Source organism: Microcaecilia unicolor, chromosome 6, assembly GCF_901765095.1.
Source record: "Microcaecilia unicolor chromosome 6, aMicUni1.1, whole genome shotgun sequence".
Taxonomy (NCBI): Eukaryota; Metazoa; Chordata; class Amphibia; order Gymnophiona; family Siphonopidae; genus Microcaecilia; species Microcaecilia unicolor.
In genome coordinates this window covers 153270659-153297214 of record NC_044036.1, presented here as the reverse complement: position 1 = coordinate 153297214, position 26556 = coordinate 153270659, and the positions used below count along the sequence as shown (strand labels likewise).

Sequence of the window (26556 nt, the reverse complement as noted above, 5' to 3'; positions counted from 1 at the left end):
TTGACTTAGTGGTATGGTCTCACTCACTAACCGGGTGGTAAGCGTTCAACGCGTGTTAACTGCTGATTACCGCTGGACAGCTGCCACATGGTAGAAAATAGAAAATATTTCTGCTGCTTCTTTTGGGCGCACACCAAAAATAGAATTACCGCACACGGCGCACAGTAGCCGGGCAGTAGTGCCAACTTGACGTACGTTGAACGTGCATAGGCGCCTACACGCCTTTGTAAAAAGACCCCTTAAATATTTCTGTTCATTGCTTCCTAGGGATCCTTTTACTAAACTGCCCTAAAATTTGGCCTTAGCACACCTTTACACAGGTCTTTCTCAAACACTAAGGCCATTTTTAGTGCAGCGATTTCCGTGCATACAAAAATGTTTGCACTGTAGAACTACCATTAGTCTTTAAAAAAACAGGATACCAGCTTTCTATTAATGATGTCACACCTGCTTATTTTCGAATGAGAAGGCCGGCCATCTTCCGACACAAATCGGGAGATGGTCGGCCTTCTCCTAAAGCTGGCCAAATCGGTAAAATTGAAAGCCGATTTTGGCCGGCTTTAACTGCTTTCCATTGCGGATTCGGTGAAAGTTCAAGGGGGTGTGTCAGCAGTGTACCGAAGGCGAGATGGGGGCGTGGTTAAGAGATGGCCAGCTTCGGCCGATAATGGAAAAAAGAAAGCCGTCCCTGTCGAGCATTTAGCCGATTTTACTTGGTCCCTTTTTGTTCACTACCAAGCCTCAAAAAGGTACCCCAACTGACCAAATGACAACCTGAGGGAATCGGGGATGACCTCCCCTTACTCCCCCAGTGGTCACCAACCCCCTCCCACCCAAAAAAAAAAACATTTTGCCAGCCTCAAATGTCATACCTAGCTCCATCACAGCACTATGCAGGTCCCTGGAGCAGATTTTAGTGGATGCAGTGCACTTCAGGCAAGCGGACCCAGGCCCATCCCCCCATACCTGTTACACTTGTGGTGGTAAATGTGAGCCCTCCAAACCCCCCCCCCCCAAACCCCACTGTACCCACATGTAGGTGCCCCCCTTCATCCCTAAGGGCTATGGTAGTGGTGTACAGTTGTGGGTAGTGGGTTTTGTGGGGGATTTGGGGAGCTCAGCACCCAAGGTAAGAGAGCTATGCACCTGGGATCAATTTGTGAAGTCCACTCTAGTGCCCCCTAGGGTGCCCAGTTGGTGTCCTGGCATGTGAGGGGGGCCAGTGCACTACAAATGCTGGCTCCTCCCACGACCAAATGTCTTGGATTTGGCCGGGTTTGAGATGGCCGCCATTAGTTTCCATTATCGGCGAAAACCAATAACGGCCATCTCTAACGCCGGCAATCTCTAAGGGCTGCCCAAATGTTGAGATTTGGCCGGCCCCGACCTTATTATTGAAACAAAAGATGGCCGGCCATCTTGTTTCGATAATACAGTCGGGTACGCTGGTTTACGGGGCCGTCATTAGAGATGACCGCCTTTATAGATGGCCGGCCCCATTTGATTATGCCCCACAGTGACATAGACTTTTATGAACAATGATTTAAATTTGAATACTTTGTATTTGATAATATAATCATTTACAAATAATTTCTTTAAAAGCATTTGAGATCTAAACGGCAATCATGTGCAAGGTGTGGCAGATAACCTGGGACAGCCTGCCACAGGGACCGATCAATAAAGCTGTTAAGAACTTTCCAAAGCAACTGAAGGCCTGTGTTAAAGCTGGGGGTGGACACTGAGCATTCACAGTGACTGTAAAATTCCGACACATTGTTAACTGTATCGATTGAATTACATTGTTTCAGCTCGAACGTTATTAATGTGCAGAAATCACAAGGTAGTAATGCTAAATTGTCAGCAACAGTTTATGATAATGAAGTATGATGACTGAGTACGTAAAATTTCTCATTGAAATTCAAAGCGGTTGCAAAAAAACTGTAGGTGTCGTTGTAGATAATACGCTGAAATCTTCTGTTCTATGCGTGGCGGCGGCCAAAAAAGCAAACAGGATGCTAGGAATTATTAGGAACGGGGTGGTCAATAAGACCAAAAATATTATAATGCCTCTCTATCGCTGCATAGTGCAACCTCATCTTGAGTATTGCATTCAGTTCTGGTCACCATATCTCAAAAATGATATAGTAGAATTAGAAAAGGTTCAAAGAAGATCGACCAAAATGATAAAGGGGATGGAACTTTTTTATGAGGAATGGCTAAAGAGAGTTCTTCATTTTAGAAAAAGATGGATGAGGGGAGATATGAATGAGAGCTAGAAAATCCTAAGTGAGTAGAAGTAATTCAATTTTTTACTCGTTACAAAAGTACAATAACTAGGGAACACTAAAGGAAGTTACATGACAATACTTTTAAAACAAATAGGAGGAAGTATTTGTTCACTCAACGAATAGTTAAGCTCTGGAACTCTTTGCTGGAGGATATAATAACAACGGTTAGTGTACCTGGGTTTAAAAAAGGTTTGGACAAATTCCTGGAGGAAAACGTCCATAGCCTGCTATTGAGACAGACATGGGAAGCAACTGCTTGCCCTGGGATTGGTAGCATGGAATGTTGCCATGATTTGGGTTTCTGCCAGGTACTTGTGACCTGGTTTGGCCACTGTTGGAAACAGGATATTGGGCTAGATGGACCATTGGTCTGCCCAGTATGGCTATTCTTATGTTCTCACCTGTAGATGTTTAGTGGGGAATAAATGTCTGTGAACTTGCCCAGACCACGCCCCTTGCCATTTGAGTTTGATATGTGCACATCCTGACTTTATAAAATGGGGATTTAAACATTTATGCAAAATAAACCTTTAAGTGCCGATTTATGCAGGTATCAAATGTATGTATCTGTTGCCTCAAGATTTTTATTTTAATAATAATAATTCTTATTATTTTTGTAGTGCTACTGGATGTATGCACCACTGCTTGCAGCATGTTACAGTACCTGTAAAATGAAAACTGTACATTGCTTAGGTCTAAGCGATTTATAAATAAATGAATGAATTGTACAATGGCGATAAGTGTTCAGGTAGGATAGGTCCGTGCACTAAGCAAGTACCTGAGGAAATGGGAACTATTGACTTGCTGAACAGCACAAAGAGTCTCAGTGGTAAAAAGCAGGATTTGAACCCTGGCTTCCCTGATTCTCAGCCCTCCTTTTCTAACCATGAGGCCACATCCTAGGCTGAGAAACAACAAACTGTTGCTTATAGCCGAATTTCACTGCTGTAGCACGCAAAGCAAAAGAATAAATCAGAGGAACCACAATTCATTTTGATAACTAAGACTTATTATGGCCCCTGTACTATACTGCTTCTAGTTCTGTTTCCATAATGAATGTCGTTTGTTTCCACTGGATCTTTGCCAAGGCCATTTACATAGATTAAAACAGCAGTGATCTAATTTACTTTTTTTTTTAACGAGAAGTGCCACTTAATATTCTCTCTCTCTCTCACTGAGATCTACAGTGACTTTTCTTCTCAGAAAGAATAGTCCGGCTTCTTGCCTAGAACTGTGTGAATGAGTTTTCAAACTTACAGTATAAATTAATACGCCGAGTGCAGGACTCCTCCCACACCATGGTGGTTCTGAGTGGCAAGTTGCAACAGTAACACCATTTACAGTGGCATAGGTCATATGAACTTATCGTAAACAGGGCTGAATTCCACAGGTTTATTTTTAATTGTTGTGGAGAAAATTCTTTCACTCCCCTACCCCGTCCAACCATCACAGAGCAGTCTGGCCGTGTTTAGTTCCCACTATGCAAAGCTATTGGTTGGAAGGACCAGTGTTTTTCTTGGCTTAATACTGCACTGCAGAACTATTAACAAAGTGAGGGAAGCAAGGTAAGGACAAAGAGGCTCAATATTCTTCCCTGGAGCTTCTCAATGTGCGTAGAGTCCTCCTTAGCTATCTGGAAGCGACGAATGAGTTTCACAAATAGGGCGGATTGTTTGTGCCTTTTGGTATACACCCTTCCTAGATGAATGAAGGACACTATGGCATCAGTTTATTTGCTTGCCGGGAGGCAGGCTCCTTAGGCCTTGCATGTTGCTCTCTGCATATCACTAGTTCTCTACAAGTTGTCTAGAGACGAGAGAGGTCCACACATGTTTGCTCGTCTGGTTAGTGTTAGGTTAGCAAGTTGTTAAAAGTTGCTGTGGTTATTCGGAGTTTCTCCTTATTGCTTGTCTACGTAAATATTGAGGAGCTGGACTGGATGCCAAGAGAGATATGTCTCAGCTCAGTTTTCAGTTCTCTATCTCCACCTGCTGGTTGATGGACACAACTATCCCACAGGTTCTGGAATAGTGGAAAGGACTAATGGAAAAAAAATTATCAGGTAAGGCCTAATTTCTCCTTTATGCACACATGGTGTGTATGTGTGGGCGCCTAGTTATAGAATTACCCTTATAGGGGGTAATTCTCTACAGGTCACCTAAAGTTAGCCTGTGGAATGATGTGCACTAAGTGTGAATTGTACATCAGCAATTACATGTGTAATTGTTATAGCATACTAGCGCACAAAACTTTAGTCATGAGCACTTCTGCTATCTCGATGGCTAGTGTAAATGCTCGTGCCTAACTGCTGGCAGTTAGATGCATAACTGATATTAACATAGTAACATAGTAGATGACGGCAGAAAAAGACCTGCACGGTCCATCCAGTCTGCCCAACAAGATAAACTCATATGTGCTACTTTTTGTGTATACCTTACCTTGATTTGTATCTGCCATTTTCAGGGCACAGACCGTAGAAGTCTTGCCCAGCACTAGCCCCGCCTCCCAACCACCAGCCCCGCCTCCCCCCACCGGCTCTGCCACCTAATCTCGGCTAAGCTTCTGAGGATCCATTCCTTCTGAACAGGATTCCTTTATGTTTATAACCTTCACGCAGAAATGCTAGGCATGCCCCTGACCCTCCTGTGATCCTCATAGGTCCATGCCTCCCTTGCAGTTAAGCACTATAGCTTTTGCAGAATCAATTTGCAGAATCCTGATTAAGGGGCTCTTTTACTAAGCCGCGTAAGCGTCTACATGCGTCCAATGTGCGGCAAAATGGAGTTACCGCACAGCTACCGTGTGGCCTTTGTGGTAATTTCATTTCTGGCAAGCGTCAGCTACGCGTACCAAGTGGCATTTGGCACACATATTTCATTACCGCTAGGTTACCGCATGAGACTTTACCACTAGATCAATGGCTGGCCGTAAGGTCTCAGTCCCAAATTGGACGCGTGGCAATTTTTATTTTGCCGCACATCCATTTTCGGCAAAAATTGAAAAAAGGCCTTTTTTACAGGCACAGTAAAAAATGGATTGGCGCGCGCTCAAAACCCACGTCTACACTACTGCAAGCCATTTTTCAACGCACTTTAGTAAAAGGACCCCTCAGGGTAATTACATGTTTAACTACAAATTAGTGTGCATTATAGTCAAATATTGGTTGTTAACAGCAATTAGCTGCTGATTTCACAGTTAATTTATGTGTATTACTGGTAGTTTTCTATAACTTGCGCATGCAACTTTGCACATTAAGGGCCATATTCAGTAAATAGCACCGTAAAGTAAGGCACCGGGAAAAATTCACACTCGGCGTTATTCTAGAACAGTGCTTAGTGTGTATTCTGGCGCCTAGCTTTGAGTGAAAAGACTTAGACCAAATGAAGCCTGGCGTAAATCCTTGCATACAACTTGGACATGCAAATTTTGTAATACTGCACATAGGGCCCCTTTTACTAAGCCGCGTAGGCGCCTACGTGCGCCCAGCGTGTGCCAAAATGGAGTTACTGCCCGACTACCGCGTGGCTCTTGCAGTAATTTCATTTGTGATGCGTGTCTGATACATGCGTCTGAAAAATATTTTTTATTTTCTGGCGCGTATAGCGGACACGCACCAAGTGGCATCCGATGCACTTAGGTCATTACCGCCCAAATTATTTTTAGTGCCAATTAACACCATAATTGATTAACAACAGCTCGTTAACTAATTTATTTCCATATAGATCTCAGGATCACTTGCAATTTTGGGCGCAGTTTATAGAATCCAGGGGTAATCATCAAACTGTGCATGCAAGTGTATAGCGTTAAGGGATAATGGCTAAATATTGCCTCTCTGTATATAGCGACTGGTGGCAAACACTGTCTACATATATTCGGCCTAGCTGCCTAGTAATATAGTGGTCCTAAATATACAGCTGTTCTTTTTAAATGCCATGACTAGTGTTTAAAAAATGCTCACTATTGCCCTTGTATATTGGCCCATTTCTTCCCTTAGAATGATATTTCAGAACTGTGGTAAAATAATGTGTTTTATTGTATCAGTATCTGCCGTGGGAGTCGGTAAACTGCAGTGCTGCATCATGTTCGATAGCAGGTCCAGTAATGTGAAATGCCTCGCCTAGCCATTTACGCCTGTGTGCTAATGGAGGACAATTTAGGAAGTTATTGAAAACCTATTTTTTTGTCCAAGTCTTTCTCCTTCGTTGATGTTGGCAGGTTGTAGCGGCTATGATATATTACAACCGGGGCGTAGCCAGACTTTGGCGGGAGGGGGATCCGGAGCCCGAGGTGATGGGGCAATTTTAGCCCCCCCACCACCACCACCACCAACAACATCAACTTTGACCCCCCCCCATGCTGACGACCCTCTCGACCCCCCCCTCCCGCCGCCAACCCTCCGTCACCGTCGCCTACCTTTGCTGGCGGGGGACCCCAACCCCCGCCAGCTGAGGTCCTCTTCTTTCTTCGTTCTGTTTCTGAGTTTGACGTCATACGGCGGGTTGACGACGGGTTGGCAGGGTTGAGAGGGTCGTTGGCAGGGGGGTCCAGGGCCAAATCTACGGGGGCCCGGGCCCCCGTGGCCCCACGTAGCTACGCCCCTGATTACAACTGAGAAATCTGATGGGGGATAGCAGCGTGTTTTGTTGTTTGTATGTTTGTGATTTTGATTATTATTATTATGTATGTTTCTTTTCTGTCAGCTGGTTAGGTTTAAGCGGGCTGTAAGTTTTTAAAATAAATAAATAAATATAAATTTACATTGCTGCTGCTGAGAACATTCCTGGCTGTAGTAATGCAGATAGTGAGCCTCAAGTCCGGCCTGTATAAAGATAACCAACCAAAATCCCCCTAGCCATTCCCCAGTATTCTCAAGCCCCCCCCCCCCCCAGCATCTTTGTACCCTGACATCTTCCTCCTACACTGACCCGCCCCAGCATTTTTCTTACCTTTCCTCATGGCTTCCTCCCCCCTCATGTCCTTACCTACTCCCACCCTCTGATCCTGTTCAGCTATTTAGAGATTCCCTTCTGTCTAGCAGGTGGGGCAGGTGCGACACCAGTTATTCCTGCTATGTTGGGCTCCGGGGCTCAAAATGAAACCTGTCAACTTCTAGCAGTAGTCTCATGGTACTACTGCTAAGGGTGAAATAACCAAATAAGGGTGTGCATCCTTAACTCATATTAGTAACTGCCTACCTTAATCGGGTTTTGCTTAATCATTCATAGGTAAGGACTGTTCTAAAGGAGTAAGGTTCATTCTCAGTTAGTCCAAAACATAATAATCTATATTTAGGGTATTTGTTCAAAAGATACGTAGTTTCTAGTTAAGATTAAGCATTGTGGTTTTAATCAATGAATCGCATCTTTTTATAGTCAAAGCACAGTAGTTTTTAACGACTGGCCTTTTCCCCAGAGTCATTCACGTTGATCTCAAAATAACAGTGGCTTTGTGTGCTGAAAGAAAATATTGATTATTACTTTAATGTAAATAAGTGGCAAAGAGAAGGGAGCAGTGATGCACGATGCAGTGTGAATATTGTGTGTGCTCCATGGCTAATAGAGGGCTTAATGCATGACTGCTTTATTCTCTGCTGGTGAAGGGGGATACTAAAGGTAGAGATAGGAAATTTTGTAGGGTACGTGTAGGGACTGCTGCTTTTTGTAGTATCCATTAAATCATTATACAACATGTTTCGTGCTTTCTAAATAATACAAAGCACCTTGGATAGAGACTCCCCAATAAGTAAACAGTTAGTAGCTATAAAATGGATGCATATCATTTTTTGTGGAATATTTTAGGCTATTGGGGATTAGTGAATAAATATACGATCATGTTGCTTATGCTGGACATGCTGTGTTAATTCTGGACAATCATTTTATTTGTAAAAAAGAAAACATGTCTACTTGATCGGCAGCTGATGGTCAGCATGAGCGCTGCAGAGATACACATACTTATTTATAATTCATGTGTTTCCTTTCACCCCTTTCTCAAAGGAACATTATTCCTTGGGCCCATATTTTTCTTTCTGAGGTATTTTGTGCCCAGTCTTTCATGGCCACTGATGATGTTCTAGCACTGTAACACAATTGTTATGGCCACGTGTGCAGTCCAGCATATTAAAGAGTGCATCTTACAGGGCCTGAATTTATTTTATGGGCATTCTCCTTTTGTTGATATGCTGTCTTGGTCTTCATTCTCCTCCCAGCTGGGATGGATTCCAGTTTGCAACCAACTTTTAATTTCTCGATGTCGCTAAAAATTGTTTGCATTTCTTTAAACAGAATTTTGTTTGCATTTCTTTAAACAGAATTTTGAGTTTCCTATAAATGGTGCCCCTTCACAGATGGTATCTCAACTGATCTGTTTCCCTTAGAAGTCTTCTTTGTATTAGAATAGCAAAATTGTAAAGCACAGCACAGTACACCTTCTTTTTCAATTTACATTTCCCCTAATCTTTCTTCAGATTCCTCAGCATCCTGCTTTTCCAAATGCTTCCTGGCTCCGGTACCTGGATGGACACCTATGGGTACCCCAGATGTACTGGTTACCACTCCTGGAATTAGCAACCATAACCCATCAACTTTTAGTGACTCCGTTGTACCTCAGTACTGTATTTGAATCCAAAGAAAAAAAAAACTAACAGAGACTTTCCCTTGCTTACCACATAAAGATTTAAAATCTTCTGAATTCTTTACAGTGGTTTGTCTCCTCCACACTAGTGCCATGTGGTGTGGACAATGTTCTCCTGGAACTGTGAACAGTGTATGCTAACACCCCGCCTCCTAAATGCTCAACGATTCTACTTTTTTTCACAGCCGCAACTTGGGGCAAGATAAAATCCAGACACAGAAAATGTTCTTCTCTCAAACCTAATTCCTTCCATCTTGAAAGTACTATCATCATACCGAAGCAGTCACCCTTTCCTTACATAATTTGCCTCGGTAGACTTCAATTACATTATCTTCATTGCTGTTTCATTGCTTCATTCCAACAATTAAATTTCGCCTTTCTGTTTAAAGCCTGAAAGAAATCGCCTCATTAGTGAATCAATGGGTAAGAAGGTCTGTATTCTGGAGGTATTACATGTACTCTGTAAAAAGTTGTTAAGTGTGCAAATACATTAAAGCAACCTGTGTTTTCTTAATAAAGGAAGTGTGGTTGGGATTTATTCTAGATGGAGGAGAAAAATACTTTGGGAAACCATGTTGTTTTGCAACAGGAATATTCTGGGTTTCCTGATGCATTTTCCAGTCTCAGCTTTACCTTTGTTATCAGTCAGTTCTTTTATTTCCTGTACCACCTTTTTAAATCTTAGTCACGTTAAAGTGGTTTACAAAATCATAATAAAAACTAAAGGTAAAAGAGTAGATTCATCACTACTCTCCATCACACATCCATCTTCTAGGCTTTTCAGAAGATGGGGACCTCCACTGTTTTTCTCTTTGTCCAGTTTAAATTGAGCGACCTACTGGAACAAGGTACTTTTCTATATGAGATAAGTGATTCAGCCTATATGATATATTTTCTTGGGAAATGTTAATATTTGCTTAAATTGCATTCTTGAAAGAGTCTTGTTTGAATTTTGTTTGTTTTTTGCTCATACTTTTTGTGAATTTTGAAGAGGAGGTTTTTTTGACCGATTACTATTTTTTAACCGTGTGCCACGCATTGCACTGCTAAAAATTGTTAATTGTGCCACAGGTTTTTATGATATCTTTTTCCTCCCTCTCTTTTTTTGTATGACACAACACACTAAGAAACGTTGAGTGTTAATGCTGTGATTCACTGTTTGGTTAGAGACCTTTCAGAAGAACAAAGTTTTCAATTTTGTTTTAAACTTCCTAAAACGTGATCCAACAGCATAGAGGTCTAGAGCGAAGGAGCTAAAGATGAGAGAACAGAATAACGAGTGAAATCAGAGTGAATGTGAAAGCTGGTAGGAATTACAAGGAGGTGAGCCAGGGATGAGTGTCAGGATCTAGAAGAACCATATGGAGTAAGTTCATAGATGAGATGAGAAGGCTGATTGGTATGTGATGCACAGTGAGCCAACATTAACGTTTTCAACTTTATTCTATACAGTAGCTAAAAGGCAGCCAATGAAGGTTTATCAGAAGGGGAGCAACATGGTCATTTTTACTTGCTCTAAAAAGAAGCTTTGCAGTAGAATTTTGAATTCTTTGCAGCCATTTGAAAGATCAAAGAGGTAGCACATTGTATGGAGAATTAACAGTAGTGTATTCGAGAAATTTTAAAAAGCATTAATCGGGATCTTCAAATCGTTCAAATTCAACATATTAGTAACTGAGCTATTCCTTTATAGAGCAAAATAGGCAGATTCATCATAGAAGACATTTGTGGTCTAAAGAGAATCATTATCAAATTGAATTCTTTGTGAAGTAACTGATTTTCATAGTGTAACTGGAACATCATTCATGTAGGGAATCAAATCAGGCCGAGGTGATACTTCAATACCAGAGACCTATGCAATAAAACTCACACTAGAAATATTTTAGCGTGCAAGTTGATAAATATTTAGCATGGGGGGGGGGGGTTATTTTCCAATAAAATACATATCCTCAGAAATGCCTTCATGCAAAAAAGGGGGGTAAATATGTGATCTACTTTCTGTGGGGTGATTTTCAAAGGGAAAATACATTGCATACTTTTCCTGGAGAAAATTGGGGGTAATGTGTGCCCCTTCCAGCTCACAAGTTAGATGGTTACCAGATTATAAAGTTGTCATCTTACTTATTTATTTATTTACTCATGACATTTATACCCCACATTAGCCCGATATAGACTCAAGTTCAGTGTGGCTTACAAACAAATAATAAAGTGAATAAAACAAAATAATGTACAGAATATAAAACAAATTACAATAAGTTCAAGAATTAAATTAATACATGTGCAGTAAGTAACCAGGGATTTAGACTATCTCAAGGACAAACCAATAATTAAGGGTGGATAGGTAAGAGCATAATTAGACAGGACTAGATGGGAAATGAGATTGAGAAAGGGGTGTGGATAAAATTCAAAGAGAGTTTGTTGTATTCAGAAAGGCTAGACTGAAGAAATGTGTTTTTAGAAGACTTCTAAAAGTTAGGTAATAGTTTGTAAACTTGATTGATTTAGGAAGAGACTTTCAAATTTTGGTGCCTTGATAGGAGAAATTAGCAGAGTGAATTGTTTTATATATTACATTCTTACAGATTGGGAAATCTTACTGTGCATAAGCCGTTATTGCGTAGAATATTGTGTTTAAAGGACTTAGAATTAATAGTAAACCCAATATTATACAGAAAGCTGTTTTTAGGGGTCTCGGCATTAATGCTGATCCTTTCTCTATCAGATTTTCGTTCTTTAGTGAAACATGGATGCTTTCCATTTTAACACAGCACATTTTTTGTGCAGCTGATGCAATCAGCTGCAGCTGTACCATTTCTTACAAAGCCCTGTCTGTATTGTTGCTTTCGTTTCAAATCCCTTATTCTTACTCCACTGTCTTTTTTTGCACTGTTCGCTGCATTGTGAGGTTATAGACTACATCCACTTATATGTGTAACTTAAATATGAAATTGGATCTTAATTGGCGCTAAGTATAAAAAAACGGCTTTAACTATCACTAATTGGCACTAATGAGTCGCAAGCCAACGCTTTAAACTTTGCACACAGTTTCTATAGTGCGTATCTGCAGAAGGATGTACAAGTGGGGTGAGGTATAGACAAATCATGGGTATTTTTGCACTTTATAGAATAGTTTAACTTACATGAAGAACTGCAACATTTAGTCATAGGAGTTAAGCAGTTAGACGAGGAAGAACAAAGGACCAAGCTGAAGATCAAACGGGGGATATTAAAAAAAGGCATTTACGTCACAATTTGTAGATCAATATGCGTGGCACAAAGAGACTCTACAAGGCCATGTTTCAGCAAAACATTTCCTGTGTCAGGAGCCTTAAGAATTTAAGATGTGTCATAAATCGAGATATTGGTGATGAATAGCCATAAACGGCCAATCTGGACTGATAAATGCAACAAAAAGCATCCAGTAGGGTCAAATGCTGTAATATACCTTCCGTGACCCTTCACCCACGAAGTATTGCAAAAATGACACATCTTAGGTTCTTAAGACTCCTGATGCAGGCATATGTTTTGCCGAAACGCTGCCATGTCGAGTCTCTTTGTGCCACGTATATTGATAAATGAATTGCGAAGTAAAGGGTTTTTTTTAATGCCCCAGCTTGGTCCTTCGTTGTTCCTTGTCCAACTACCTCACCGCTGTTTCCTACTACTATCACGTGGTTATTTGCCGTCTTCTATACCCTTTCATGTTTAGTCAGAAACATTTACATGTGACATAGAACCTACTTACACTAGTATTCTATAATGGCTTTGGTGTGCAAATATGCCGTTACAAAATACTAGATTAGTGCTCACTTTTTGGTCCTACTTTCTAGTGCCCTATATAGAATTGCCTCTTATCTCTCTGTCTATAATCTTTTGTGCACATTTATTTTATTTTTTTATTTTTGTTACATTTGTACCCCGCGCTTTCCCACTCATGGCAGGCTCAATGCGGCTTACTTATTTGTACCTGGGGCAATGGAGGGTTAAATGACTTGCCCAGAGTCACATGGAGCTGCCTGTGCCTGAAGTGGGAATCGAACTTAGTTCCTCAGTTTCCCAGGACCAAAGTCCACCACCCTAACCACTAGGCCACTCCTCCACTCCACATTGTCACGCTCAATGCTATTCTATAAGGGGCATTCAAAGATGAGCGCCCATTGCAGAATAGTATTGAGTGCCGAATTCAGTGCAAAAATTTGGGCACCAAGACTTGGCGCCTGCTGAAACCAGGTGTAATTCCCAGCACCCTCTTTGGGCGAGCATTCCCAATATTCTATAAGACCCCGATCCGCCTATGCTCTTCCCATAGCCACATCCTCTTTTGGGTTTGCATGCTATGGACCAGAATCTGTACATGGCGCCTAGAAAATCCAAGCGGAAAACATTTCCGCCTAAACGTATTCTGTAAGTGGCGCCTATATTGAGGCTCAGTAAATAGAATTTGCTTAGTTGATATGCTAGTGCCTAAAACTACATGCCTCCATTTACACCAGTGAAAAAGTGGCGTAAACCCAGCGCGTAGATTTATATTGCAGAGGGCCATATTCCATGTAAATTTTGGAACTCCCACAAAACACCAATTTCCTCACCCATAACCATGCCCCTTTTTATCTGCACATATTAAAATTTAGATGCAGTGCATTAACAGGATACGCTTCGGAAGTTATGCACATTGATTCTAATTATCGCCAATTAGTGCTCATTATTGCTTGATAACAATGCTGATTAGGTTTTAAGCCAATTAAGTTACACGCGTTGTTACAGAATATGCTTGGATTTCGGCACTGAATTCTAGGCGTGCTATATAGAATTCCGAGGTATGTGACGAGCGCTTTCAATTGTCCTGATAACACCTAGGATTTCTACACCCATGAAGCTTAAGCAGGCAAGGGAGGATGACTCTGTTCCGATAGCACATGACCTTTTCTCCCTCCTTCTTTTCTATCGATTAAATGGCGTTCTCCCCTCCCCTCTAATTTCTTTTCAATCTCTCTTCCTTTTCTACTGTTGTCTTATACACATTCTTCTTAATTTTGTAAACCGCCCTGAAGGTCTCACCGTAGGACGGTAAATCAAACTGTTAAGAAACTTGAAACTAGAATAGCGTGTAGCAAGATCCAAATTGGTGCCAATTAGTGACAGCACCCAATTATTGGCACTAATTGGGTTGTTCACCAATTTAGTTGGGCACACATGATTCAGCTCTCAAAAATCAGTGTCCGATGTTGGGCACCATAGAATCTGTGGGTTAGTGTACAAAACTGTACATGCAAGTTATAAAATAGTGCCTGTTATGTGTATGAGTTAATTGGCAAATTAGGCACTAATTGGCACTAACAACCAGTCATCACTGATTGGTGTTAATTGATGCTAATTAACTCATTGGCAGTAATTTGCAGTTATGCGCATAAGTGCACTTAGTCACTATTTGAAAAACTTAGCATGCAAAAGCTTTAGCATGTAACTGAAAAGGGGCGTACATGTAGAAGGGGCATGTGCAGGTCAGATGCATGCTCAACACTTACGCACTGAGATTCTAGAATTCTATCAGTTAACACGCGCAACTACAACATTTAGTCATGGTCATTTACACTAGTCATTCCTGCGCCTAGATTTTGAATCTATTTCAAACGGGCACACGAAGGTATATCTCAACTGGAGGACAGGGGCTAGATGTATGACTAATAATCCCCCCAAAAAGCCCAGTGCTTTATGACTTAAAACAAGTTCTTTATTTGTTTTTTTTCCACTCTTTTTGAAAATTAAAAAAAAACTGTTTGTTTATAGAAATTTTCTTGAATATAACTCTTATTCACATGAATACTAGAATTCTTATATAGATTTATTTATTTGTTGCATTTGTATCCCACATTTTCCCACCTATTTGCAGGCTCAATGTGGCTTACAATATTCAATCAGAGATGCCGCATGTCGGCCAACGGTCCTAATATCTGTGATTGAATATTTAATTAAGTCAAGTCGAGTTCACAAATGAATCTATATAAGAATTCTAGCATTCATGTGAATAAGAGTTATATTCAAGGAGATTTCTATATACACAGTTTTTTTTTTATTAAAAAAAAAGAGTGAAAAAAGTGCCTAAATGTTTGCATGTAAGTATTCTGTAACAGTAAGTATGCCTGTAATTGCCAATATTTGAGCTTAGCGCCCAGCATCCTAGTACCTAAATTTAAGCAACATTTTCAGAATTGCCCTCTATACTCATGGGACGTTTTGGAAAGCAGTCATCTAGGTTCAGTTGTACACTCCCATTTCTGCTCAGAGAGCTGGACTCTGATGGTCAGGATCATTCTGTAATCCTTCCACTTACTTTGAGGTTTCACACTCATCAACCCTTGGGTTCTGTTAGACATCACAGTCTGACCTCAAAACTCACTCTGGTGGTCAATGCCTGCTTATTACTTGGCCAGAATATTAAGAGAATCTGACCCTCATATATGTGCTTCTTCGTTATGGGGTCCTTGTCACGAGGTCCTTTAACAAAGGTGTAGGGAAAAGTGGCCTTAGTGCGCCCTTGTCCCGCTCATTGTACTGCAACAGCAAGCCCCCAGATTCTATACATAAGCACAGAACTTTGGAACGCATTACCAAAAGCCTTGAAAACTACGTACGATCACCTAAACTTCCGGAAAACACTAAAAACTAACCTGTTTAAAAAGGCATACCCTACCGATCCAACACAAATGCCTGATCTCTGCAACACAACAAAAATAAAGTATGTAAAGGACATAACACAACTCTTCCGCTATACGATGCCCTAATGTGGCTGTGCCAGGTGAACTTGATCTTACCACAACATCACTTTGTATTTGTTCACACCAGAGTCTGCAAATGCCTCTCTGGTACTATGTAAGCCACATTGAGCCTACAAATAGGTGGCAAAATGTGGGATACAACTGTAACAAATTAAATATAATGACGCGGAGATACGCACGTAACTTAATTGGCGTAACAAGGTAATCTGTTTTTTTTAACAGCACTTAAACAATAACGAGCAATTTGACAATAATTACAATTTATGAGTGGAAATTGCTAAGCATATTCTATAAAGAACTGTACCTAAATTGCAAAGCGTAAAGTTCAAAATAAACGCATGCAGCTTTAAAGGGGCATGTTTATAAGCGTATTTATGAGCATTTAATGGTCCAAAATTTCTGCACGTAATTATAGAATACAGATTAGTGCACCTAAATCAAAGCACATGGATTTACACCAAGTTTTTATTGGCATAAATGGACATGCATAGATTTAGATGCTACAGTATCGACTAAGTGTATTTTATACTCCGCGCCTAAGTCTTATAGCATATGCTTAGTTCCATGCAGATTTTTTAGGCACCATATATAGAATCTGGCCCAAAGTGGCTGATTTCCCATTTTTTAATTAATGGCTGTGCAGTAATGTTACGATGACACAGGAAAACCGGGTACTCATTAATCAATAATGTAAACAGATTGAAAAATTTAAATTATAAGGAGGAAAAAGCCTCGAGAAGCTCCCAGCTGTATGTTATAAGCTGGACGAGCAGGACTTCTTGATCATGGGCAAACCCCCCCCCCCCCCCCCCCCCTTAATTATTTTGGTATCAAAAACTTTTATTCTACTTAATATCAAGTATCAGCTGAAAATGCTTAGCTGCAAAGGTCTCTTCTTTCCAATTGTAACAGAGCCGACCGTGACCAACGGTTGCCAGCATATCGAGAGACTGCGTCAGGGTCAATCGGTCAAAAATATTTTAATTCTGTTCACAAACCGACAGAATTAAAAAAATTTTTGACTGGTTGACCCTGACACAGCCTCTCGAAACGCTGGCCACGGTCGGCTGTGTTACGACTGGAAAGAAGAGGCCTTGCAGCTAAGGGCCCCGTTTACTAAGCCGCGCTAGAGGCACGTTAGTGCTTTTAGCTCGAGCTAACCATTAGCGCTCGCTAACTGTACAGGGGCCCACAATATTCCTATGGGCGCCTACACAGCGCACGCTAATTTTGTGCATGCGCTAAAAACACTAGCGCACCTTAGTGAACACAGCCCTAAGTATTTTAAGCTGATATTTGATCCATCCCTGACCGCCTTCAAATCTGGGCTAAAGGCCTACCTGTTTGATGCTGCTTTTGATTCCTAACTTGTCACTTGCTCGTAACCTTTATCTTGTCTTCCTCTCTTCAATAGTCCCTTTACCTATGTGTCCTTCTGTCTGTCCTACCCTTATCCCTTATTGGTCCTGTCTGTCTGTCCTGATTTAGATTGTAAGCTCTTTTGAGCAGGGACTGTCTTTTCTTTATGTTCAATTGTGAAGCGCTGCGTACGACTGGTAGCGCTATAGAAATGATTTATAATAGTAGTAGTAGTAGTAGTAAAAGTTTTTGATACCAAAATAATTAAGGAGGTTTTTTGCTGATGTTGAAGAAGTCTTGCTCGTCCAGTTTATAACATACAGCTGGGAGCTTCTCAAGGCTTTTTCCTCCTTATAATTAAAAATTTTCAACCTGCTTACATTATCGATTAATGAGTACCCGCTTTTCCTGTGTTATCGAGGCATTTGGGTTTCTCTTCCTCAAATACGGTATTTTGCACAGTAATGTTGCCATTAGCACACAGCCATTAAAACAAATTAGTGCGTAAGCATTTACCACACCTGTTTTATAGGCAGCAGTGGCGTAGGAAGGGCGGAGCGGTGGGGTGTCATTGTGCTGGGGGGGGGGTGTCGTGCTGCACCCTGGGGGGATGGACGCCGCTGGGGGGGGTGCACAGCGGCGATCCGCCCTGGGTGGCAGCCAACCTACGAACGCCACTGATAGGCAGTAACGGGTCACACGCTAATCGTGCAGCACACGGTACGCTAACTCATCAGTGCTGGCACACCCACACTGCCCACAAACATGCCTCCTCTGTCATTAAAAAGAAAAAAACATTTGCGTGCTCTGTTCTCAGACTTCCCACAGGACCTCCCACAGTCAACTCTTTTAAGCTGTGGTAAGTGTGGGTTAGTGCTTACTGCAGCTGAGTAAAAGGATCCCTTTGTATGAGAACTATTATATTACATTGCTTTATACACATTCCATTTGAAGTACATTTAAAAAAATCAACATACAAATTTGACTCTTCCCCCCCCCCCCCCCCCCCCCCCCCGTTTACTAAGCCACATGGCAGTGCTGACACAGCCTATACAAAGTGAATGAGCTGTGTCGGCATTAGCGCAGCTTAATAAACTGGGGTTAATGTCGAACTGTGCCTGTTGTACACCACCTTGAATAAACCTTGTCATAAAGGCAGTGAATACATCTTAATAAATAAATATGTATTTACCCAGTAATTAGACACCTGCTTACAAGCTTCTGTTCTCTGATCTGCCAACTTTGAAAATAACTATAGCTTACAAAATAAGTGTATTTATAAAGTAGCTACAGATTGCTTACTCAATTATATGTGTGGTACAAGACGGTGCTATAAATATTATAAAACTAATTTGCAGAAACATTTCTTTGAATAAACCTGCAGTATTTATTTTTCTAAAACTGGGGGCCAGCTACCAGATAAATGTATGCACATATTGGAGACACTTCTGAGGCGGGGTTTGCATTTACACACATACTTACAGATATTTGATGGGATGCACATAAATGAACCTGAAAAATATATGCATACCAAACAGCAGGTGTTGCTCTAACGGCATTGTTCTCATGGGAGTAAATTTCAAAGTGGAAGAGTGCATGTACTTTTACTTCGAAAATCCAGTCAGGTCTGCATACAGAAAACTGTGTATGGACTCTTTACATGTGTGCTAAATTATAAAATTACCCCTTGCATCTATAAAATGTTTATTTTATGGCAAGGGAAGGGGGCTTTAAATAGAGTTCAGTGCACGTTTGGAGATAGTGCAGCTGCCTCTCCTTCAGTCAGTTGTGTACATGATACTAAATTTCCCCTCTACAGGCATCAGGCTGGTTAGCACCTTGGCCATACTCGCCTGCTAAAGGGTATTACCTTCATCAGCTGAGCACTGGCCTAGTTTCTTAAGAGTAAAAGAGATTTCTTGCTGGGCTTGCAGAGGCCTACAGCCTTGCTCTGTTTCAAGCTGTCCAACCAAAGCATTCACAATTAACCTTTGCATTCATACTGTTTGAATTTTATTCCAGTCTGTGCAGGAGCATAATCTAAATGTTATTAAAACAGACTGTGGCCTCATATATTATGTGACATCCAGAAGCTTCCTATTATCAGTATATTGCCTTCCTACAGAGAAAAGGCAATTATGTTCTTCTGGTAAGGATTGCTGTTATCACAGAAGATATGATAATGCATTGCAGAATGAGGACGTGAAACTGCACAGGTAAGATCAAACATGGACGACGGTAAACTGTATTCCTGATTTCTGTAGTTCAGTCTTTTTTTATGTACAGTTGCAACTATTTTTTTGACCCTTCCCCAGCACCATCGTGCCTTTTCAATGAGCCTCCTGCTGTCTTTTGCTCACTGTGTCTCAGAAAATGAATTCTTTTAAGTGTCTAGTTACTGTATGTTGTTTCCCCCAAGTCTGGAATCATATTTTTTTTAAATATTACCTATTTTAAAAAAGCACTTTCATTGAAAGTCATCATTGTGAGAGTAAAAGGGTTTTAATGATGTGTTATATGAAGTGCTTCTAATCCGTGCATAGAAAAGTGAAATATCTTTAATATGTATATTTATATATCTCTTTGTGCATTTGCCACACAGCAGGTGAGAAGAGTTCCAGCATGGTGAGCCGTGCTTCCGCTGGCAAGATGGAGTGGATCATTCCGTTAATTATTGTCTCTTCCCTGACCTTTGTGTGCCTCATTCTCCTGATCGCTGTGCTGGTTTACTGGAGGTGAGCTTGTTTTCTGAAAATTAAAAGCACTTTTAAGAATATTTCAACATGCTCTTCTGCTTTTTACCACCTCACTGCCAACTTATGCGGATTTGCTATTGGTGGCTTTCAGCCGAGTTCTCAAGGACCACCTGGCCAATTAAGTTTTCAGGGTATCAATATTGAATATGTATGAGATGGATTTTGATTGCACTGCTTTCTTGGTATTCAAATCTCTCTTATGTATAATCATTGTGGATATCCTGAAAACTTGACTAGCCAAGTGGTCCCTGAGGACTGGGTTGAAAGCCACTGGGTTAGATCATTCTTTAAATGTCTCATCATGACAATTGCCTGTTCTAAAGTGCCTGGCTTCATTGAGGCCCTTAGTTTAGGATTTTTAATTTGTATGTACAATGCATACAACTTAAAACAGACCAAGGCATGTAATAGACCTTGAGGAAAAAGTGTTAGAACTACTCTAAGTTTGACGCTTTACCAGTTGTCATTCTTGCACAAAACTGTCTCTGGAGCAGAGATGATTGGCTGTGCAAACACTTAAGACTGAGCAATGTTTACTACTATTAATACATAACCATGCCAGATAAATTTTATTATTCTGTTCTTTCATCTACTAATTACATACCATTTTTATTTTTATTTTTTTTATTATCATGTTTTATTTATTGATCAAGGAGCAGAACAAAACATCATGGTACAGTAATCTACCAATTATTTAATAAAAAAAAATATAAACTGAAAATAACAGTACATCCTCTCAACCAAGAGTTTTAGTAATAAAACAGTTCAGTGAATGACTATAACCCCAGTTCTCAGCATGTAGCAAGATGGAAAATGCCTTAGGACTCCTCAACCTTTTAGTTGTCTCACATTTATAACAGGTTTAGAAATTAAGGGGACCCTTTTACAGAGCGGCGGTACGTTCAATGCGGGCTTACCGCTTGCTCTTCCGGGACTACCACCGGCCCAATATAGCCGCCAGTGGTTGTTGCGCCCCGAGTGTGCGGCATTTCCGGGGAAAAAGAAACCCCCCCAGAAATGGCTTGCGCGACGATAACCCAGCAGTAATTGGGCATCGCCGCGTACTGCCCGGTTAGCAGGGGAGCCTTTATTGCAACCTCAATGGGTGTCGGTAAGGGTTCCCCGCTGCATGGCCACACGATAAGAGTTATCTCACCGTGTGGCTATATTTCTTGGGGGGCTTTTACCAGCTGCGGAAAAAAAGGCCCTGGTACGCAGGAAAAACCACCGCTAGCGCAGTGCCTTTTTTCCCCGCAGCTTGGTAAAAGTACCCCGAAATTGGGCTATTTTGTTGTTTTTTTGATAGATGCTTTGAGTATGCTACAATATAGTCCTTATTCAAATTTTATCTAATGAGGGTGGAAACTGGACTTAATCTACAAAATATGTCTTCAGTTGATATTAAATACATTTCAAGAGTTTAATCAAGATACTACTACCATTTGCCCTCATATATATGCTGTCATTGCAATTTGAACAGTCATCTGATTGATGATCACAGCAGTATGAGACAGAATGTCTTGGCTTATCCAAACAGGTAACTAATCGGTTAGACCCATAACAGTGGACATTGTATTTCCACTGTCCAGCCACCCTCCCTCCACCACTTCCAAAAAAAACCAGGATCATCTTTCCCCACATAGCTGCCAAATATAATTTTACTGGGCTCAGGTAGTGAAAGACACTCATCCTTTTCTCCAGTCGATACTAAGGACATTAAATTCTCCTCTACTCCTGAACTGCATCTTAGTCTAGTGGTATAGTAGATGATGATGCAAAAAAGGCCATTTGGTGCATCCAGTCTGCCTAGTTACTCTGTGTATGTTGAAGGACCAATTCAACTGCCAATTAGAGTAGTGGGGCCACCTGCAGGACTTCTCTCTATCCAGGATAGTTTTCTTTACCTTTGAAATCCACCATCTCAAGTACAAGACTGCTACTTAGTTGTCCCTAGCACTCACCTCTCCAGTGCCTTAGTTTAAAAAACAAACAAACAAACAAACAAAACAACCCAACCACACCAGTGTGGCTATTGCCCAAATATCACCTCCTAGATCCACTGTGTAGCTTTCCAGACAGACCCAGTTACAGTATCTAAGGGCCTCCATTTCTGCTAAGCCTTCTAGTTATTACAAAAATTGCAGTCTGCCAGACAGACCTAGCTATCATCACCATCTGATGTACATAGTGAGCCTCCTATGTTGTCTGCATAGTCTGCCAGTCAGTATTTTTTTTTCTCTTTATGTAAAAAAGTTTAAACCCACACTATAAAATTCAAGGCAGTTCACAGTCAAACCAAAATAAAACAGTAATCATAACAAATCTCATAAAACTCTCTGGGCTCAAATAATCATGAAGTAACTGTATCAAAACAGGCTAGGAAAACTGTAATCATTCAAGATGTAATCGAACATGTATATGCTGGCACAGAGGCGGGAGAGAGGGGATATGATAGAGACATTTAAGTACCTCAGTGGCGTTAATGTACAGGAGGGTGAGCCTTTTTCAAATGAAAGAAGCCTCTGGAATGAGAGGGCATAAGATGAAGTTAAGAGGAAATAGGCTTAGGACGAATCTGAGGAAATACTGTCAGGGTCGCTGAGAGGGGGAGGCGGGGGGGGCACAATTCCCAGGGGCACTGGGGTCTCTCTCCCTTAACCATTTCCAGGCCGCCAGCGCTGCAGTCCCCAGTCTTCACCTGCCTACCCTCGGCTCCCTAGACAGCCCCTTCTGTCTGCCACCAGGCTTCCTGCATTATTAAAAAAAAAACCTCTAAATCGGCAGCGCAGCACCAGTGAGCAGCGCCTTGCGTCTGTGTGAAAGCGGCAGATCGCCTCAGGCCTTCCCTCACTGTGTCCCTCCCTCATCTGATGTAACTTCCTATTTCCGCTAGGGCGGGGCACAGTGAGGGAAGGCCCGAGGTGATCTGTCGCTTTCACACAGATGCGAGGCGCTGCTCACTGGTGCTGCGCTGCCAATTTCGAGAGGTTTTTTTTTTTTTTAAATACAGGAGGCCCAGTGGCAGGCAGAAGGGGGCTGTCAAGGGAGCTGAGGGTATGCAGGTGGAGACTGGGGCCCGGCTCAGTTTCTTGGCGGCCTTGAATACTGTTTCACAGAAAGGGTGGTGGATGCGTGGAATGGCCTCCCAGTGGAGGTTGTGGAAACGAAGACTGTCAGAGTTTAAGAAGGCATGGGACAGACATGTGGTATCTCTTAGGAAAAGGAGGAGTTAGTGGTTACTGAGGATGGACCGACTGGATGGGCCATACGGCCATTATCTGCTCAGAGTTTGCCTTTCAGTCTCTCTTCTTTTTCCTCTGCCCTATGTGAGAAAAAGATACAGATCCTGCCACTTAGACAAAAGTGAGAAGAGGGAAATGAGAAACTGAATGCAGCAGAAACAGCTAGAAGATCAATAGTTTGGGACAGAAGGATATACCACAAAGGTAGAATGAAGAAAATGAGGGCTGAACAGAGACACAAATATATGGCGCCTTTACTTGTGCATGCTAATTTTGCCGCATGGCCAAATTGCAAGCACAATTAATTGATTAACAAGCCAATCAGTGCCAATAATTGATACTTAACCAATTAGCGATACTAATTGGCTTTAATTAGACTGTATGTGCACAACTTTCTAGGCTTATTCTACAACGCAGTGTGAATAAATTCTAATGGATGTAGTCGAAAAGAGGGTGTGGCCATGGGCGTGGAATGGGCAGGCTGTGAGAATTTCAAAAAACTATGTGCACTAATATGGAATACATCCGATCTGCACCTAACTTAGGCCCTGGTGTTTAGGCCTGGTTTTAGGTGGCCTAAATGGGTGCACCTAAATTTTAGTCGCAAGAACGGCACGTGAGCATAGTCTATAAACTATGCCTAACTTTAGGCGCAGTTTATAGAATCACGCTAACCGCATGGGTTTTTCGACACCGATTTTTAAGGCACCGTTTATAGAATTTGTCTCATAGTTTGTAGATGGTAGCAGCGTTATACCTCAGTTCTTAGCTTTCTCATGTATGAACCATCAGCTTCTTGCCTTGGGTTCTAGAGTAGAACTCAAGGAAAGGAGGGTTCTAGAGTAGAACTAAATGTTTTTCTTGCCCTGTTCAGGGTACAGATTGTAGAGGTTCTGATAATTTATTAATAATAATAAAATTATTTCTAAAATGTAAAGTTAGCCCAGTCTTTTGGTGTCTGTTCAACAGTTTGGACAATTAAATTAAGTATCCAATCCTACGGTGCCTAGGGCAATGATTCCATTGAGGAATAGCATTTAAGATTAATGCACAATTATGGAGTAGATTTATTTAACCAGAGATTACAGAAGAGCAACACAATTAAAAATGGTCTCATCAATTTTGCTTTGTTTTTTTTGTTTGGGGGGGGGGGGGGACGTCCTAGCCATTTCCCAGGTGATGAATTGCATGCTGGCTTTAAAAAGTGCAGAAAGAATTTAATCTCCCAGGTACAAGTTTAGGGAAGATAAGGTAGTTCTATACAGCTGAATGTGTAACTCCTTGATTTTATAGCGCATATAGGGATATCTGGTTCATTTGGATTTCATAGCTGCCTGCCAGAACAATGCAGGCCAAAAGTCAAAATCCAAAGTCATCATTTTTCTTACACACCAGTCACAATCATTGAAAGTTATGCCGGGGTTTTCAGCATGACACTATTCGGATATTTGCGCTGAAAATCCGAGTATAGAAATGCTCGCCACATGACCTACTTATTGAAGATATTCAGCGTTGGCATCAGGATAGATATCCGTTAACTATTATCATCAATTATTGGCACTAATTGGCTCATTATTAATTATGCATGCAAATTGAGAGTCCGCCTAAATTTTCAGGCGCAATTTTTGGCGACTTTTATAGTTTGCTAATATGGTTATAAAGAGGGTCATTTATTAATGCACATGATCTACCACTTGCCTCTAGGGTAGGTAATGTATGGTAATGATGTTAATACCCACAAAACTCTTTTTTATTTATTTAATATTTATCTCAAGCCTTTCTAGTGGTAGTTCAAGGTAACTTATATTCAGGTAATGTAGGTAATTTTCCCTGTCCTTAGTGGGCTCACAATCTAAGTTTGTACCTGAGACAAAGGAGGGTTAAGTGATTGCCCGAGATCAGAAGGAGTGAAAGCAGGAGTAGCCTAATGGTTAGTGCAGCGGACTTTGATCCTGACAACCTGGGTTCAATTCCCACTGCAGCTCCTTGTCACCTTGGGCAAGTCACCAAACTTTTTGCCTCAGGTACGAAAAGCCTCCTGGCAATGGGCTGTGTCGGCATTACCTCAGCTGCTAGCACGGCTTTGTAAAACAGGATCTTAGATTGTGAGTCTTCTAGGGACAGAGAAAGTACCTGCATATAATGTGTACAGTGCTGAGTACATCTAGTAGCGCTATAGAAATGATTAGTAGTAGTAATAGGATTTGAACCCTATACTCTCCGGGTCACAGTCTACTGCTCCACCATTCCAGTATTAGTAAATAGCACCCCCTAGGTGTCGCAGTTCCTGAAGTGTTCCCTTTTATAGTACAAGTAAGTCTTTCTGATACCTTGTGAAACTCACATGGGTGATCTTGAAAGTTGGCTTTGGAAGACATATCTTCTGGTTTAGAAAAGGGAAAAAAAATGTGTATTTTTGAGTGTCGGCTTGCTTAATCGCCACCTTCTGAGTATCTTATTTTTCATTTGCTTTCCACATCCTATGTTGTGCACAGCAGTAGAATAAAGAGAATAGAGTATATTAAGAAACCATTAATATTTCCCCAATTTTAGCCAATAGCAACTTTCAAATGAAAACTAAATTATAGCCATTTTTCTTGTTCAACTAGCTAGGGGGATTAATGCAGCAGTTGAGGAAATTTTAAAGCTTTTTTTGTGTGTGTGTTGTTTTTATGTTTATTTGCACTGAGTACATTAATTCACCTTTGAATTCTCACAGTCTTTGATATTGTGAGATAGAAGGCAAAACAGGTATGTTGTATTGCCTTGCTATGAAATCAAGCTGCTTATACAGCGCTAATGTGTTTACATTTTGATGAGAATTATAGGGCAACACAGCTGCTGCTATTCAGAGAGTGGTACCAGGTCTGCAATGGTTTTTTTAATGTTTGCGTGGCTTTTGAGAGGTAGGTTATGAAAAGTGCCACTTTCTACCGTCTTAATAAGTGTTTAAAATGAGGTAGTTCTCTGCATATGACAGGTTATGAGCTGTTGTCAGCCACTTTTCAAGCACCTTCCCTGCTTTGATTCTGTTTGTTGAGGCTGCTAACACCACAACCCACTTAAGTGTTCTTTAGGGAAAAGTGAACGTTGCCATTAAAGTGCAAATTTTTAACATTTTTGAAATGCAAATTGGCCATTTAGTATAATGAGGATGAAAGCTGTTTCCAGGTGACTTTAAGCACGTCTAGTCCTGAACTAATTTACAGAGCTGTCACCAGTATAAAAGTTGGTTAGCAGTATGATATCCTCTCCTATGACCTGATTTCTAGTAATTCCATGTTATTTGCCTCTGGTCACCTATTTATTTATTTATTTGTTACATTTGTATCCCACATTTTCCTATCTATTTGCAGGCTCAATGTGGCTTACTTACATAGTACCGTAGAGGCGTTTGCCAATTCCAGTATGAACAAATACAGTAATGTTGTGGTACAATAAGGTTCGTGTGTACAGACACATTAGGGAATCGTAGAGAAGAAGAGTTATTATATGTCCATTATGA

The 26556-nt window shown here is 41.1% G+C and overlaps 1 protein-coding gene across 1 annotated transcript in view; it reads left to right on the top strand.

The window, feature by feature from the left end:
• Positions 1-26556, top strand: part of PTPRG (protein tyrosine phosphatase receptor type G) — a 708710-nt gene that overhangs the window by 560108 nt on the left and 122046 nt on the right. Inside the window, 1 exon segment of the mRNA XM_030208031.1 lies at positions 19656-19788. Coding sequence (XP_030063891.1) covers positions 19656-19788 — 133 coding nt within the window.